Source organism: Ciconia boyciana, chromosome 3, assembly GCF_034638445.1.
Source record: "Ciconia boyciana chromosome 3, ASM3463844v1, whole genome shotgun sequence".
In the NCBI taxonomy this organism is placed as follows: Eukaryota; Metazoa; Chordata; class Aves; order Ciconiiformes; family Ciconiidae; genus Ciconia; species Ciconia boyciana.
Window position 1 is genome coordinate 61,811,312 of NC_132936.1, and position 19,074 is coordinate 61,830,385.

General features: G+C 37.9%; 1 protein-coding gene across 1 annotated transcript in view; it reads left to right on the forward strand.

Moving 5' to 3' along the window:
* The window catches only part of LAMA2 (laminin subunit alpha 2), a 386,413-nt gene that overhangs the window by 202,637 nt on the left and 164,702 nt on the right, over positions 1-19,074 (forward strand). The window contains exons 13-15 of the mRNA XM_072855832.1: positions 10,315-10,416; positions 10,996-11,207; positions 17,328-17,439. Coding sequence (XP_072711933.1) covers positions 10,315-10,416; positions 10,996-11,207; positions 17,328-17,439 — 426 coding nt within the window. The remainder of the gene's footprint in view (positions 1-10,314; positions 10,417-10,995; positions 11,208-17,327; positions 17,440-19,074) is intronic.

Genomic DNA, 19,074 nt, shown 5'->3' on the forward strand with positions numbered 1-19,074 from the left:
GCACAACAGATACTGCAGTTACACAACTCTTTTTATGCTTGAAACATTATGATATGTTTCAATTTCCTAAAGCATCCCAAAGTGCTAGTTATGTCATACTTTGCTTTGAATTACTTGTGCAGCCATCATTCTGGTACAATATTGTCCATAGTAATGTTGCAAAACAGTTAAGTAGAAGGAGGTAGGAAAATCACTTTTGGCTGGCTAGAAGTTAAGGGTTTTTTTCATTTTCTGTTGTCTCAAAGTTTAGAAATAACATTCCTGAGCTATTTTGCTTGGTGCTTTACAAGCATGGAAACAAAAGAAAGCCCGAGATCAAGGCTACTTACAGTCTGACTTGGTGAACTCTACTAACAAAGAAATAGAATTTAACTATTTCTTGTTGCTACTTACACTGTTTAAGCTTTTTCAGTAGCAAGTCAACACTTTACGAAGTATTCATGGATTTTGATTTTAAGATCATCACACAGTGGGATGTCCTCAACAATATTGGATGTAAATATTGATTACCCCTAAATGCAATAGCAAGGCTGAGGGAAATATTTTTACTAAGAACAGCTTTTAATTTGGACTTGAACAGTTACTCTTGTTTTATAGTCCTGCATTTTTGTTTTTAATAATCCTTGCATGCTAGAACTTTGTTGCCATAGAAATATGAGCTTTTTTAGTTTTGCAAAATCATGCAAATTCTTTTTCTTGGTAAAATATTCATGAAGGAGTACAGCCAGAGATGGGAGGGTAAGGGTCGGTTCTTGTGTCTTAACGGAATTGAACATTGACATAAATGTTCTAGTTAGTATTTCATTCTAATATTACAGGAAGGCATTTATTGATATGTCTACTGTAATTATGGTTTGTCCCTTTGGAACCAAAGACCATGGAACTGGGAGATGAACATTTAATCAGTAAAATTAAGAATTACTTTCAGTTATGAGGTTGTTGACAGCTACAAGACCAGCAGTAAACAGTTTTTATTTAGAAACGTTTGATGAGGATATGTTATTTAGAAACATGTCTCAGAGTTGATGCTCAAATAGTGAGTTTGATTTCAATATCACTGGTAGTCTGAAACACCTTCACAGTTAAAGAAAAAGCGGTATTTTTATCCGGACCTATACCCTTCAGCCACTCTGGCCCTGCTAAATTGGTGCTTATAAAGATCAGAGCAGCTGTTGCAAAAATCTCGTCAGCAGCTGGTGAGTTTGTGTTAGCTGTTTTGTTTTCTCCTCTGCAGTTTAACTGTATTCAGTCAGGGAAAAATGTCTGCAATTTTGATGACATACGAGGTTAATTTTTTAAAATTTCTCTCTATGATGAGTGCCTGACATATTATGCTACAGTGTCAGAGCTTCTGGCATATTTTTGCCAGACTGGGACACTTCCAAAGACTGAGATTTACTTGCCACCACAGTAATAGTCATGGGAAGTAACTACATGAATTACAGTTACCACATCACTACTGAAGAATATATATCCTACTTTATACTCTTGAATCCTTGATCTAGTTACAGCTGCTTGGGGAACAGTGGTTGGGACAGCACAGGACTTTGATCACGCAGAAAGTAAAGGAGGAAGAAGAAAGTGAGTAAACATACTAAGGTTATGTGCTATGGTTACTGTGGTTAAGTAACTGTAAAAAAGTAATCATATATTCTAAATTTTGTAAAGGCTTGTCATTAGCAAAGTGGATTTTAGACTTCAAGAATGGTTGGCTGGACAATTCTGTTTCTCTTCTCCATTGAGAGGAAATGACAGCTGTGAATGATGGTAGAGATCTGAGAATTTGTAGAGTAAATGTCTACATTCATAAGCATATTTCAGGAAACAGCATATAATCTTGTCGTGCAAATTTTTTAATCAGTCACTGATTCCATTAATTTTTTCAGTGCTAAGTTCAGAAAGAGCAACTACTCAACGTAAGTAGGAGTGGCAGCACAGGGCTCACAGGAGAGCTGATGTCGTTCAGTTCCCATCTTCCTTAGGAACTGAGATTTATTCCATTTTTCCTTTTAGAGTTCCATGATATCACTGAATGTTTCAATATTATGTATTAAACACAATGAATTGTTGCATTTTATTTAGACATCTGATTTTTCTTTGCTTCCAAATAATGCAGTTTAGTTCATCCAAGGAGGAAGAGAACCAGGGTTATAAAATGGTAATGTTAATACAGTATCTCAGTAACAGTGAGAGTGGGCTGAGTTTATGGGTATAATTTAGAAAATCCACAAATAAGAAGCTTCTTATTGAATTCTTTAATATTTTGCATTTAAACGTTTCTTATTATAGCAGATACATTGAATTAAAAGAATTGTGTAAGATTTTAATTGGTCTACATTGCTTATGACAAACTGTTTTAAACATGAAGGGCCTGAAAATAAGCATCAGATTGTCATGCTCAGGATGGCAAGAGTTACCAACCACTTTACAAAACTTATGCCTTGCATCTTCTGCAGCAAGAAAGAAAAGGCAGCAGGACCAAAAATCAAAAAGCTTTAGATTGTCAGATTACACTTGATTTACCGGTATTCTAGCAAAACAAAGGGATACTTGGAAGGGATGATTAAGGAGATACTTATTGGAATATGCTGCCTTCCTCTTTTGATATTCTTTCTTCACTCACGATTCCGTTGTGTTTGAGTCTGAATGCATGATATTTCTGTGATAGGTGCCAGGATATTCTTTCTACTGCCTAGTAATCAGATGCAGTGTACAGAAAGACTTTGCTATAGCTGAGACTAATGTGTGTTCTGGAAGGGATTCCAAATACTCAAATATTGATATAAAATATATGAAAGAGACATGGTCAAGGTACATATGAAGTACAATTTGGCAGAGTTTTGGTTGCTACTTATCAGTTGTGCTTGCTCTGTGGACTGGTGTTATGTCTCTTAATCAGAAAACTTTCACTTAGGGGGAAAAAATGAAAGCCAAAGATTTGACAGTTCTCTTCATTGCTGCAAAATTTTAAAATATTCAGATTTATCGTGAATGTATTGTTCCATTAGCCAATGTATGAAGGAAGACGTCTTACACAATGAGTTCTTAAGATTTTTTTTGAATTTTCCTTTAAGGTTGTTCAAGGTACAGCAAATAAATCTTTTCTCACTGGTATGCTTTATATCTTGCTCTTTGATTTCTTAGCATATAGCTTAGACATTGGAGAACATTCTGTGATCAAATGAGTGCCTACACTGGATAAAACTCCTTTATCTTTGACTCAACTCTGCCTTTACATAGGCTCAGCAGAGGAAATACTAAAAATTAAAGAGGCTGTATCATAACATTCTTGATAAGATTCCGGAAAAGAATGACTTGGAAATCTTATAGTGTGACTTGGTTATTGGAGTGGTCTGTTTCAAGAAGCTGGAGATGACAGTGAATGGTTTGAAATGCTCAGTTTCCCCTTTGAGTGGTTCAGTGTTGTAGAAAAACAAGGAAAGCAACTGAACCAAGCAATATAGTAGTCAGGCTACTTTACTTTATATAAGCTTATTCCCTCCTTGTTCCATTAACTTCTCTGGAGCAATATTCTGAATAAGTGAATTTAGTAGAATGTAGCATCAATTTATACAATTTATATAGAAGAATTTTGAGTGTACTTAAGCAGGGAAACTGTAGGATTCTGAACTAGCTGGGATAGAGTTGGGAGAACTCTAGGTGGTAGAGAGTTGGGGGAAAGAGCCTGTTCTTTCAGGGGAAAAATTTAACTTCTCTATGAAGAAAACTCTGCATTTTTTTAAAGCTAGCCAGGTTTATACTGTCATTCACATGGAACATGATTATTCTGCTCCCTGCTTTATCTGAAATATTACTATAATGCCTCAGAAGAGCTTTTATATCCTATCTGAATTCAAGTCTGTCTAAGAGAGGAAAGTCTATTTAATCTCTAATTGGATCTTGAGTAGAACTAAAACATGCAATCTTTACTGAGCGCTATTACTAAATGAATAAAAATTTGATGTTTTCTTGGTGATGGTTCTATCAGAATTCTTTTTTAGTCCCTGCCTTCCCTCACTCTATGACCAGCATGAAGACTAGATCAGCAAAACCCAATTAAATATCACAAATTTACAGCCGGTACTTTTTTGTAAAGAAGATAATAATCCAGATGAGAGCTGTATTAACAATGGGATATTTCCTTAAGTAAATTAAGTAAGGAAAAGCAGCCCTTTGTCTGCATGGAGTGGGCTGGCTAGAAGAACACATATACACTTAAGCCATTGATTAAGATGGTACATTGTCTGTTCGGCGCCTTGTCAAATCGTATCACAACTGCATAGGTGCCAATCAATTATGGACTAAATTGGTCACCACTAATAAACTGGGAGCAATCTTTTTTTCTTAAAGGATTTCCTTCACATAGATAGTGCTGATGTTCTGGTGGCAGATATCTCTATATTTGCTGAAATCTGTGTCATAAAATAAATGTGTACCTAGAGAGTTCGTGAAGGTGAAAGAGTCCAAATAAACTTCAACATTTTATTGCAGCTCTATTTCATGGAAATTCAAGAAGGCTAGCAGGGAATGTTAAACTGTATAGAATATGATTTCATTACCTTCAAGCACTGTATCTAGTGGTAGATATTGCCACCAGGAATATGACAGAGCCACTGGAAGACAGAGTGAGCATCTGTGTCATTTCTTACAATCATGACAGCAAGCGAAAGAATGTTCACAGGCACATCAGGAAACAAATGGGAATTTTTTTTGTTTTGGGGATGTCTTCTGGAATAAGAGGACATTATTATCTTTTAGAAGCTTGAGTTACTATCAGCAGCTTGCTGTGAGACTCCTCCTTGGTTTTGTATTCAGCGGTATGTGTATTAGCTTTCTCCACTGAAATGTTCTGTCCATTCATGTTTGTAAGCCTTTTTTTTCTTTTTTTAAATTTTTCTGGTAGCATTTGTTCACTTGGTATAGTTCTAATTGTATGTCTATGTATACAATAATGTAATAGTAAGCAGGGTTCATGTTTCCAAAACATGTCACCTTTCTATAGCTGTATTGCAGCTATATTGGTCTAATAAAAATATTAACTCTCTCTGTAATGCTTGTCTCTCTAATACAACGTGTCAGTCACTATATTTCTGCTAGAACTACTAACAGTGAAGAGGGAAAAGATTGTCCAACTTCTTGATATTTGTTGATGCCTTTTATTTTGCTCATTTCTAAAGTCTGGTGTTGTATGAGTATTGGTCTAAATCTAGTTTAATGCAGTAATATATTTTTGCTTTTGAAGGTGTTGTGTTCTCTTGGATTAGGCCTGAGATCAAAGCCTCCCTGAGCTAAATCCATTCTGATACAGATTTACTACTAAACATATGAGCAAGGTGCATGTGTTTTATTTCAATAATACACTTACTGTGTAATACTTTATTCATTTGTGAAATGTATTTTATTTCTTCCAAGTTATTTTTTAAATATAATTACAAAGTGAAGTGGTTTGAAAGTTGTCCATTGGTGGGGAAACCATAGACCAGCCACTTTCTAGATTCCTTAGACTATACAAAGGACTTCTTTCAGTTGTCTACACATAGCCATATAGTGCCATATCAGATGCCCCAGTATATTGCATCTGGCTTCCACTCAACAGGGTCATGATCGTCTAATCCACAAACGTGCGAATGTATTTAGATGCTTTAATCACAAACTGAGTCTCTTCCTAGCTGACAGAAGAGCATTTTACTGCCTAATGGGATAAGGGATTGTGAACAGCACCCTGTTTAGCAGAGGTAGCTCCTGATCTTCTGAAGTTACATTTGGCAGATGTTGTTCAGAAGAAATGAGGCAGCCTCTAGTGTAGTGAAGTAAGTGCTAAAACTTTGCAGGCAGAGTTACAAGAGGCATTGGAGAGGGAAAGTGTGAATCACCAAATGATTCAGTAAGATGGGTTATAAAAGCTGTATAAGAAAGAGGTACTCTCCAATGGCATTAGCAGGAGAGATCCTGACAACTTGCCTCAGAAAAGCATTGGCAGCAGACTGACTAAGTGGAGGAAGAGAAAGACTTCTAGAATTTGATTTCCATATAAAGAGATGCAAGCTTTCCTCATCTATGGCTTTGCAAATATTTGTAGCAAAGCTGTTTGTTTTCAGTGCTGTAAATATTTGTGGTTTACTATCACTTGTCTTGGTTTAGAAGTGGTTTTAGTGTGACAGGCATAACATCAAAGCATGCTTTACACAAGGTAGTACTGAGTGCTTCCTCCTACCCTCCAGCTTTCTTCCTGTTGAGCGTGGCCTTTTGTTCACAGGAAAGGAGCTGTCTCTCCTGTTTCAGAGGGTTTTGGCTGACCCAGAATGCAACTGTTAGGATGTCATAACCAGTTTTGTCTGCTCTCTGGTTATATCTTTTAACAACATGTAACATAATAGTAGAAGTACAGTTAACCGTGAACAACCAAAAAAATTAACTATCTGCCAGAAACTTGGTGGATTAGAATTAAGATAGCTGTGATTTCTCTCTCCTATACTTGTATTTCTTGGGGAGTCTGTGACTTTTCTTGAACACGGAGATTCTGCCTCCTTAGCTGGGAAGAAATATTTGATGTATTAATCTAAAAACAGGTGGGAGAGATAAAGGAAATTCTGTGGAACTTCCTTGACGTTTTTAGTCAGCTATTCTTGTCTCAACAATACATGCCTTTGTCACCAGCAAGGCAAACTTTTATGCTTTGTTCTCCTTGGTGTTGATATGGCCTTGGATAACAATCCTTGAGGCAGAACTCTGAATCTTCGGGTGATTCAGAGAACCACGTCAAAAAGAAGGGATCTCACAGGTGCCCAATTTCTGTATCGCCCTTGTATTCCAAATTCAGTGAAACGTATTTTTTGCACTAGATGAGACATAATTGTTCATGCAGCACATGGATTGACCTCTGAATTCTTTTGCCTGTGAGTGAACTTGTACTTTAAATATACAGAGGAAGGAAATTATCTTTATAAACAATGGCAGAAGGAAGTAGTACTTTCTGTTTTATATAAGTTTGGGGTTTTTTCTAATCTACATTGGTATTATACGGCACACAAGGTAAATATAGATTCTGAACTACCAGGTACTCTCTCCGATAAGTGCCATTTTGGGACCTTGACTTCAATGTGTGATCCTGTTTGTGATATGCAAATCTTGCCAGTTGCAGCTGTGAAACTCAGACTGCTGTGGCTAGCAGAGACCTCAAGAGACTTCTTAGTCATATTCCAACTCTTAGGCATCATACCTAGAGTGTCTCTGACATGTTTGAACTACTGTTAAACTTTTAATGAAGGAATTCAATAGCATTTTCAAGTAGCTTGATACTGTTTTGACCATCCTTACAGTGAGAAAGCTTTCTGTATACTCAAGCTGAATCTTCTTCATGCATTCCCTGCAGTTGCCACAGGAAAATAAAAATGGCCATTTCATTTTTCCAGTCTTTTATCTTTTGGTAAACTATTTTCCTATTCCCTCTTGGTGTTCTCTTTTCTGGACTAGTGAAACCCACACCTTTCCTCTAGTGTTTCCTGCTGGTTATATTTTAGAAGTTCCTAATCCATTCTGGTTGCTTTCTCTAAACTACTGTGTTTGTCTACTCCTTTTAACAGATTTTTGGTCAAAGTTTGCATTGTTGACTGCTTTTCTATCTGCATTTCTTTTAAATCAGAACCTTTCCTTTCTTTTTTTTTTTTTTTTTTCCTGTATGACCTATCAATTCCCCATGTTGGATTTTCCTTTACTAAGGTAAAGGTTATGTAGTTGGGAAAAAGTAAAACCTGTCTTGGTACATATTTTTTATGGGTTGCCTGAAACCACACAATGTTTGTCTTCCCATTTTTTTCATTTTATTGAATCCTTGTAGTTAGTCTGAACTTGAAACAGAAAGGATAAAATTCTGCAAGAGTTACTCTTTTAAAATTCTTGTCTAAAAGTGAAAGCAATTCTGGGTACTTGCAGCATTTCAGATATCTAAATTTTCTACATTCCTCTTACAGTTATAAACCATTGTTTAGCTTTGACCACAGGCAAAACAAAAAAGCTGTAAACGGTGTGTCTAAGGAAAAAAAGTCTTTTCATGTTGTTGCAGTCAAGGCTGAATGTAGTTGCATTGGTCCTAACAGGTTCAGATACTATGCAGATAAACATCCAATGCCGATGTTTGCCGATGATACTAAACTAGGAGGAGCTGTGGACTCCTCGAGGGTAGAGAGGCCTTACAGAGAGATCTGGATAGACTAGAGAGCTGGGCAGTCACCAACTATATGAAATTTAACAAGAGCAAGTACTGGATTCTGCACCTGGGACAGGGTAATCCTGCTTATACATACAAATTGGGGGATGAGAGGCTGGAGAGCAGCCCGGCGGAAAGAGATCTGGGGGTTTGGGTTGATGGCAAGTTGAATATAACTCAAGAGTGTGCCCTGTCAGCCAAAAGGGCCAACCCTGTCCTGGGGTGCATCAAGCACAGCATAGCTAGCTGGTCAAGGGAGGTGATTGTCCCACTCTGCACTGCACCGGTGCAGCCCCACCTCGAGTACTGTGTGCAGTTTTGGGCACCTCAATATAAGGATATCAGATTATTAGAGTGTGTCCAGATGAGGGTGACCAAGATAATGAAAGTTATTGAGGGCAAGACTTGTGAGGAGTGGCTGAGGTCACTTCGTTGGTTCAGCTTGGAGAAGAGAAGGCTGAGGGGTGACCTCATTGCAGTCTACAACTTCCTCAAGGTGGGCAGTGGAGGGGGAGCTGATCTCCTCTCTCTGCTGACCAGCGATAGGACATGAGGAAATGGAATGAAGCTGCATCAGGGGAAGTTCAGATTGGACATTAGGAAAAGATGCTTCACTGAGACGGTGGTTGGTCACTGGAACAGGCTTGCCAGGGAAGTGGTCATGGCACCAAGCCCGTCACAGTTCAAGGAGCGTCTGGACGACGCTCTTAGTCATATGGTTTAGTTTTAGGTAGTCCTGCAAGGAACATGGAGTTGGACTCGATGATCCTTATGGGTCCCTTCCAACTTGACATATTCTATGATTCTATGATCCTATGATTCTATGATCCAAGCTTTGGGTTACAAATTGGAGTGAATTTTCTGACTTTAACCTAGCAATTAGCTGTACAGCCTCAGATGCAGTTTATGGATTTTTATACCTTTGTGGATAATTAAAAATCAGTTTATATCCATGCCTTAAATACTGGGACTTTTTTTCTCCCCTTAAGTTAGATGCATCGTAAAATAATGAAGTTGATGACTTTCACTGCTTTCTGTTACTGTGTGCAAAACCATCTAGTATGATGAACAAGAGATAGCACGTTATGTCCTTGAGAATAACCAGATTATTCTTTGTAGAAGACTCATGAATTTGCTCTGTGGTCAGCAGTATGCACTGGAAGGGCAGATGATTTTAATCATCTGCTGTGATTTTCATCTGCTGCTGTGATTATCATCTGCTGCTGCATCCCTGTGATTTTAATAGTCTCTGAGAGAAGGCTCACCACTGAAGTATGAGGCAGATGCATTTAAAAACCAAAATGTAGCTTTTGCAATCTCTGATTTACTTATGCTGCTTCCAAACAATTAACAAAAAGCACTGGTTTTGTACTGAACTCTGTCATTCAAGTCTGCAGCTTTTGATTTGCATCCTAAAACTGATCTACTTTTTCCATTTTTTCATGGAAAAGCTAGTGTCAATGCCATGGTTTTGGGGGGCTAAAAGAGCATAGAAAAAATATATTGGCATGACATGAGAGCCTGGTTATTGACTTCTCACACTGAAGGCTGAGTCAAACTGAGAGAAAGGGCTTGAGCATTCTTTTAAAGTAAATGTATTTGACTCCATGAGGGAAAATTCTTACTTTACTTTAGGTTTCAGTTCATTCTCAGGAAAGCATCGCTGGGCTTTTTTCTTTTTTGGTAGTTTGCCCCATCAACAAAACTGAAGTTATTGAATCTTCTAAAGGTTGCTAAGGCTGCTGATGTAGAGGCCCAGCCTAAATGAGGACCATAAACTGAAATATGCTGAAAACCTGATGTCAGTATCAAGTGGAAGTTTGCATAGATTTCAGATCTGTTTCTGATTACTTTGTTAGTCCATGTGTTTAAGGAATTTGCAACCTTTGACAGGCATAGAAGAAAAATGACTAAGCGTGATTTCTAGATGGTTGAGCAAGAAGGAAACGGTCTGTAAGGGAGCTGTAATCCCCAGGTATCTGCATATGGTTTTACAACACTAGAAGTCGATTTCTGGGAAATACTGACGCTGGAGAAAACTGCCACCAAATGGTTGAGGCCTGTTTTCTTTCATTTAATTGCATTTTTTCTGTCTTTTTTCTCCCCAGGTAGCAGCTGCTGGGGGACATCTGAAATTTACAGTCTCCTATGACTTCACAGAGGAAGAAGAGACAGTTCAATTGATGGTTCAATCTGATGTCATCATAGAGGTAAAGTGGTTGTATTTTCAGCCACCAAAATAAAAAAAAGGAAGAAAATTGCCTACTTCTTCAGATGTTCAGTGTGAAGCCTGGTGGCTGAACAGCAGAACAGCAGGGTGCGCGTACTTTCAGCTAATTTATAGTATCAGAAAATGGACACACTTTAGAGAACTAAAATCTTCAGTATCTCAAGGAGCCTCTGGCAATATTGCAGTAGCTTACAAAACTATATTCTTCCTGTTCATCAGGAAGAAGGAAGAAATAAAACAATTATTTGGTTCAGGTAACACTTTCACATTCTTTCAGCAGACCTGTTATTGTGCAGCTCGGCATTGTATGAGTTTGCTTTTGCCTATGCAAAGCCGTGACACTAGATTTTAGCTGAATAACCTAAACTTCCTTTTGCACTGATTTCAACTTTACAGGCAAGCCCATTTCAAGGTTATGAAAGGTGAATGTTATTCCTGATATTTATTATTCTTGTAAAATATATTATTCAATAAATCCTGTACCCCAACTGGCTACAGATAGAGTTTTCTTCCTGACTTTTTTTGTATTTAAATGTCTCTTTCTCATGGCTCTATCTAGGGAGGTGACTTGAGAATCAGCACTCCAAAAGAGGGCATTCACCTGCAACCTTCTGAAGAGTACACTGAAGAAATTGTGCTGAAACCAGAATCTTTCTCTGTGCATGGCACTGATGTTCCAGTCAGCAGGAAGGAGTTCATGACTATCCTTGCAAATGTAAAGAGGATCCTCATAAGAGCCACATACAGCTATGGGATGAATGCCATCTACAGGTGAATGTGGGAAGCGTGTCCATTTGCTACAGGCAGCTTCTCAAAATACTTGTTTTCTCTCTTCAGAGAACTAAGCTGATGTAATTTAAAACACACTCATTTATTATAATGAAATCCACAGCATTCATTTACACTTTCAAACAGTTGTTAGTATTGTTTTCATTTTGGGTAGGCAGGAGGAGGAGAGGCAACAGAAAGAAGCAGCCTTGTAAGAAAATGAAATCACATGGACTATTAAGGCATGAATGACAGTTCTAGAAATGTTTGTTTTGTGAACACTGTAATTCCCATGTATATGGTAAATCATGGAGTGCAGTAATGACATGTTGAAGTAAGAGATGATATATTGCTTATATACTGTTTTCTCCATTTAATGAGCATATAGGGCCACCTTAACAGTGGACCAAAGAATAATATCCTAAGTCTCTAAGCTGGAAAAGTGGCTCGAGGGGAGTTTTCTGTGTTTTTAATCAGTACCACACACAGAACTGGCTAATCCCAAAGCCTTTCCCTTGATTTATGTCAGGTTGCTGCCTGGACTACTTAAAACCACTGATTTCATGTGAACTCTTCTGAGTCTTCTGATAAAATGAAAGACGTTTTATGAGACAACACAGTTGTTCTAGCTCAGTGGCTGCAGTGTGGTTGAACCTGTAAAGCTCAACTTGCCTATAAAATTTTTGTAAGTGCATGAGCAAATACTCCAGGAGTGCTGGAAGACAGCCTCTCTCCTGTATGATTGCACTCTGTCTATACATTAATAGTTAGGTGGCATAAATAATATTTTTCAAAAGTGCAATGGCATTGATTGCATAGTAGTTTTCTACTCACAAGGCATGAAACCTGAAATGTTCTCTAACCTACACATCACTTGATTCAGCGGCATAAGCCAAGTTGGAATGGAGGGAGCTGATACCACATTAGTGATTATTTGCTGAGAGCATAGATACAGTTTTTGCTACTGCGAAATGTCTTAAGCAATCCAACCATCATTTGAATACTTAGGTAATTAAAATACATCCTAAATTGAAAGGCAGGTTGTGTCAACAGCATGCAGTTTTCTGATTCGAGCTTTGGCAGTGTATGTTTTTTCCCTGCAAAAAGAATTCATGTTTCTTCAATCTCTTTATTTTTCTGTGGTTAATTAGTATGTATTACCTGTCTGTAAATAAGTTTGTGAATCATAACTAGCTTGAGTTTGAGCCAAACTGTTTCCTAATTTGCTCATTTGGTCATCAATCTTGCATCTCCTTGCATCCAGGTTGAAAACCTTTCATGGCCCATCACCTTCCCACCCTGGTGTTAGAGGAGAGTCAAACCACCAGGCCAGAGCTGATCTCTTATGCACTATGAGCAGACCATGAGAAGCTGTTAATCCACAGCTTACAGCTGAGACTAGTGGGAGCTCAGCAAGTGCTGTTCCTCCACTCTGTTCTCATTCAAATAACAACAAAAAAATTAGTCAGAATTTTCCAAACTAAAGGAGTAGTTTTGGGGTGAACAATAGGGGCTTCTATGCTACGCTGCTTTAAAGGAGATATGTATAATTGACTTTCTTTGGGCCAAAGGTCGTACTAGGTATTATGGGAAGTGCAAACTTCAGGTGTCAGTGGTTTACATACATTTGTGTACTGACATTTGCCCTAGAATGAGAAGCGGAGCTTTCCTACAAAAACCACTTTGGCTAGGCAGTTAAAATCTGTGAAGAAAGTGCATTGCTGGACATGTACTGGCTCCATCTTGACTCCACTGTGGAACAGTGGGGGTGGGACAGATCAGATCCCCTCTGGGCGAGAACATAGAGCTCAGGTCAGCACACACATGTAGAACTGGCACAGTCTATAGTTCATGCCTTGTAAGTAAGAAGTGGCAGACCTGTCAGTGGCACGTTTGGAAGACTATGCATTGCTGTCTGCATCCCAGATTACTGCTTTAGCCATTTGGCCATGTGTGGTGCCTCACTGTTTTGTAGTCTTGTTCATATTCAGCCTTTGGAACATTTTAGTGGTGTGTTACAGATAACTTTCCAAAAACAGGTCTTGGAAATATGCTTCAAGAAGAGCTCTGGGATGAACATATAATTTATGCTTTGCAGGTTAGTAGCCACCATCTTCTAGATGTAGTGACATTACAGTTAGGAAGGTTGGTCACTTAAAGACAATGATTTAAAAGGGGGTTAGGGGAAGGGACTGACGTAATTTTGAAGAGTACCTTTTTTGCTAGAAATGGCTTTATATTACTGGTACATCTCTAGCTGTCCCTATGATGTCTCTTATCAGAGAAGAATGCAATGGTTACTGTGTTACTGTGATTACCATCAGCATGTCTAGAAGTCTCTGAAAATAGTTTGCTCTAAAGTAAACACATTTTATTGAGTGCTGTCAGGGTGCTTATTGCAGTTTAGTGTGATGGAAGAGAGGGTGTGACGTTCCAATCACAATTAAATGAATTGGATTTTTCATCTTTGATTTAACTGGAGGAATTGTAGTTTCACCCATCAGGGTGGGATTTACTGGGTGGAGTTAAATCTTCTCAGAACAGTGCATGCTCCCAGTCACATGACTTCGCAGCAACAGCATCTACTGTCATCCAGCCCAGCTTATGATCTGTTGTTGTAGGCATGGTGCTGCTTTTCAGTGTATGCCTCAGTTCTGACTTTTCATATTCTCTTTGACTTTCACTTATGCTAACACATACTAGGTGCAAAGCTGTGCTCGTAACTCTAAGATCATGCAAAACAACTCTTTTCTCCATATTCTGCGCCTTTAGTACTGCAGGGAAAATAACCAGACCCAATGAAGAGAATATTCTTCGTGATATCTTGGGCTGATTAACGACTACTGTTGATGGGCTCCAAAGGAAGAAATTTTTGCCAAAGAAATAGTGTAGAGCTAAGAATTATTAGATAAGTAGATATGAACTAAGAGTTTTTTATTGTCTTTTAAACAGGTATGTGTGGTGAACAGATGGATATTCCTCTGAGAGAGTAAAGAGGGTCTGGCAGAGAGACAGAAATATTACAGGGCTATTAGATACTTCATGAATGACAATTTTTGCATCAAAGCATCAGCAGAATTATGCAACATACTAATTAGAGATTGCTATATTAAGCAACCTGTTCATTTAAATACTGAAAGTTTTCAAAATGGATGACACCACATGCGTAAGGATTTCCAAGGGTGCTATTATAATCTGTGCTTGAGAAGAGGCCAGAATGGAGGCCTTGTAAGATTAAGCCACTTTCTTGCAGTCATGTAGAAAGAGACTTAAAAATTCAGTGGAGTTGTCTCCAGTTAGCAAGAGCTTTAACTTAAAGATTATATTTTTCACCCTTGTTTAGTTTAACCTACTAGAAACATTAGTTAATCAGTAGCACTTTCAAGTAGTTACTAAACAATATTAATGCAGTAATACAGTAATAGTTTGACTCGAGCATGTTTTTGAGAACATTTTTTGGGTCATTGTAAGCTTAGAATGTTGTTATTGCTCTATGGCATAATTAGGAAGCTTCCTCAACTGAGTGCGCTTTCATTTGGATGATCAAGTAGGATAAAAAATGAGAACACAAAAATGCAGCAATCAACTTGAAAGTGACTACAGCTTCTACGTTTAAATCGAGATCCTGCTTTAACTTGACAGATCTTCCAAACTGTTGCAGTTAAGTCCTGTGGTAGAAGCAACAGGCCAGGAAAAGACAGCTCTCTCTTATCATTTTGTTTAATCTAATATTGTTAGCTTGTGCTTCAAAGAAAGTTTAGTAGCACTGTTTCTTCAGTTTTAATATGCAGAGTGGCCACTGATGGTAAATGTTGTAGACACTCAGATGGGCATTGGAAATTGTGGTGCCAAAGGTAACAGAATGCTTGCAACCACGTATAGAATCAGTGCTAGATGCAAGGAGAAAGAGGGGAGGAAAGGCCAAGGGTTTTCTTCCATATGCAGAATTGGCTTCAAGACAAATGAGCAATGATTGGGTCAGTACTTCATGTGCCTTATGTAGCTGATGTGATTCAGATGCCTGGCATAGCAGACAGTAAACTATGCTGATACTGCCTGAAACGTCCCCTTCCTTTTTAATCTTGTTTGTTTTTAGAAGTCAACAGTTGCCTGCTGACAGTAACAGTCAGCTTAAATATTTGGTCTCGATGTCGAATCTCAAATTATTCATGCATCTCCAGGATCCAGTGCCCCATTACTGCCAGCATTATGTATTTTAATGAATGCAGAATGGCATCGAGGAATCAAAATTGCAACACCAAAATGGGAGAAAAAAAAAATCACTGCAGCTTTCTTCACTGAGTAACTGTTAATGCTAAAAACTGTTAAACACATTAAAATCCCATTTAGCAAATAGCAGAACGTAATGAAAATTGGAACAATTCAGTGAATACAAATGTGGGATAATACTGGGCAGATTGTTTCTGTCTGTAAGTGCTTCTCTTTGTTCCAAGATCTGTGCTGAGAGGGAACTAGCTGTAGTTCAAAGGATAAATAAAACTTGGCCTTTAACTAGTAATTTGTTTCTTCATTTACAGATTTTTCTCCTTAAATTGTTAGATTTTTTTATTGTTAAAGTCATCACCATTTGATATCTAATATCCTAGAGAGAGGTTATCTTATTGTAAGGAAAACTCAAAAGGACGATTGCAAAATAAGCATGCAGCAATGGAGCGAAGGGGAAATATTGAAAAGTGAGAGAGATCTTACTGAAGATCTGGATAGGAACATGCATCCTTCTCTTAAAATAGTTTGAAGAACCTTTTACAGAGGTTCTAGTATCACCAAATTAGATTCAAGTTTCTAACTGCATAGTCCGCAATGGTAGTCCCTCCAAAGTCCAGTCATATCCCCAGTGATGGTAAAATTTCTGTTTTTCTGAAGCTCCCATCCTAATTTCAGAAATCTTCCTTTTTTTCCACTTAACTTTCATGTCTGTCTTATTGAGAGTAGTCATAAAATTGAGTGGGAAAATATCCTGTCTTAACCTTTCCTCCAACCACTGCAGTAACAACAAAATATTTTTCTTGGATGTTTTCTTATCCAAGGTCATCCAAATAATTTTCACAATTTTTTGGCAGCCAAAAGATGAATGCCTTAGTATGGAGGGAAAAAAGCTTGGTTTTCCAAAGAAAATTTATTGTTTTTTAACAAAATGCATGTCATGATAGAAAGGTATTTTCTGCTGAAGAAGACTTCAGCAGAAGCTTTTCAGGTAGCTCTAGTAATCAAACACTCTGTTAAGATTGCTGGGTGAAAATAGAAGTTATTGAGCCTCTATAATGCCTTAATGTTCCTTATGAATTCTCCTAAGAATTAAATCCCTATATCCCAATTTCTTTCCCCAAATGGATACTGTTGAGGTAAACTACATCTGTTTTGCACGTTACCTGTAAGATTATCAAAAGCCTTTTGTTGTCTCTCCCATCATACTTCCATGATTTTTAAACAAAAATCATGTTCAGTGTTTGGCTTAACAACGGCTGTTTAGCCAGCGTCTAGCATTTATTTTTTAAGGGCAATTGTGCATAGAACAAAAAATTCTCCAACTCTGTCTTCTCTATCACTGGGGAAGCTAAGGTCTGTGGAAGATTTCCTATTTCTTTCATGTACATACCTTTTTCTTTCATGTAGATAATACTTAGATCCTCCCGGACAGAGCTGAAATCTTTTCCAGAGGTCAAATCTCCAGAATAAAAATACCCTATAACCAAAACTTAGTAATGTAATGTTTTAGAAAGCTGGAGTAGTGGTTTCAAAATTTTGGAGACACTGCTTAGCGTCAAATTTGCTATATATACAGCTGCAATGCAAGTTGGCACTTGTGGCTTGCAGGCCAGGAATAGCCTTCCATCTACTGATACAGTGCTGTGAGACTCTTTTAATCTATTTTTATCAGTGTGTGTCTGACCATAGTCTCCTTCACATGATGGACAAAAGTAGTAACAAGCCTACAGACATGTAGTTTAAAAAGAAATAGATGAATATGAAAATGTCCTTATTTTTAAACAGGAAAGCATAAAAAAGCCACTGACTGTCACTATATACTGTTTGCTACATCCAGCTGCACATATGCTTCCATCTAGTTTGCTACATTAACTGTTTCATTCCTGTTACATCCAGACTGAGAAGCGTTAGCATTGAAGCTGCTGACCACACTTCAACTGGGAGAAAGGTGGCATCTGGAGTGGAGTTATGTGACTGTCCCCCGGGGTATGATGGTACCTCGTGTGAGGTGAGTATCACGATGCAGTCTCGATCAATTGTGCTAACCCTGTGATCGTTGTAAGCAACCAGTGGCTCTGTGTTGGCAGAAAATAGTAAGAGAGCTGTCCATTCCTGTTAGGAATTTGGTATACGTTGTCTAGTTACCTTTATTTCTAGGTGGTGGTTCATATTTGATAATATTTGAAATCTGAAGTTTTACACCTCTGTGGTGATTTCTAAGTTATGAAAAGACATTTCTCTTAACAAAAAGAAAATGAAAGCAGTATTTGTACTCTTCAGCCAATTGATATTACAAATGCATGAAACTATGACAATTAGAAGGAAAATGGCAGTTATCTGACCTGTGCACAACAAAGCCAGATCAAATTATCTGAGTTAATGTGTTGAGTTTCCTCTTTTGTTTTCCCAGGGCTTTGCCATTTGCCTTGGAGTCTTTGAGGATTGAGTGTGTGTTCGTGTGAGGATTGCTTCACTTCAGTTTGGTCCTGTTACAGATAACAACATACACACATGCTCAGGAAATACCCACTTTCCTAACAAATTCATTAGTTCACACAGACCCTGTTCATACAAGTGTACATATGATGAACTAGCTCACGTGGGCATAGCTTGGGGTAAATAGAAGCCACAAAAAAAAATCTTCAAAAGCTTTGCCTTTAAGGAAATAGTTTCAAACACCAAGATGCTCCACTTCACAAAACTACAAACAGTATGCCATTTACATAGGCACTCTAGGCATTTGCTTGTCAACTCTCTTTTTCTTTAAAATCTTCCATGCTTATATGTGATATTTAGGGCTTAGAGTCTAGTTTCATGCCAAATGTGGTTGCTTGTTGCTGGGACTAGATAAACTAATGTAGAAAGAAGGCCTGAAGGAATTAATGGATAGTCCTATCACTTCCAAAATGGTACAGACAGAAAAAAAACTGGAGAAGAATGTTGCCTACCTTGGCTGAGAAACAATTTTGAAGTATGACCATTGACTGTCTGTTCAATTATTTGAAGAAAAAAGCTGGATGAAGTGTCATTGTGCTTCACACTTTTTTTTAATTGTCTATTTTTCTTCTCAATTCAGATTTAGGTGTGATTTCCCAGAAAGCAGTTGGAAAGGCCCTGATTGCAGATGTTTCAATATCTACTTTTGTTGCAGAAGCTGAAGGACTTGGGTAGAATTCCTGCCTTGGTGTGGCTGAAATTCTCTGTCCAACATTGTGTCCTTCAATGCTAAACCTTCTCTCCAATTCAAAACAGTCCCTGAAATTTGATAAGATCATATTCCACAATAGAAAGTACATATATAGATAGCTGCAAATTTAAAGTCTCTTTGCACACTAGTGGGCATGGACACTCTTTGATTCCTGGCTGAGTGCTAACCACAGACCTATTGAACTAAACCATATTTCAGTCCCTACCTGTATGTTAGTTTTCCTCCCAAGACTGAAAGCCAAGAAGATATGATAGACTTCTGCATAAGCACACTTTTCCTGTGCCCCCTCACTGAATTTCAGAGCATTTTGGACAGCTCAGAAATGCCATTTGACAAAGCTGGCCTATCTTACGATAACAATGATATAGTTAAAAGTTCTAGTTTCCATGCCTTTATTCACTGAATTCATTTCTCATGAGTCTTTTGTAGTAGAGG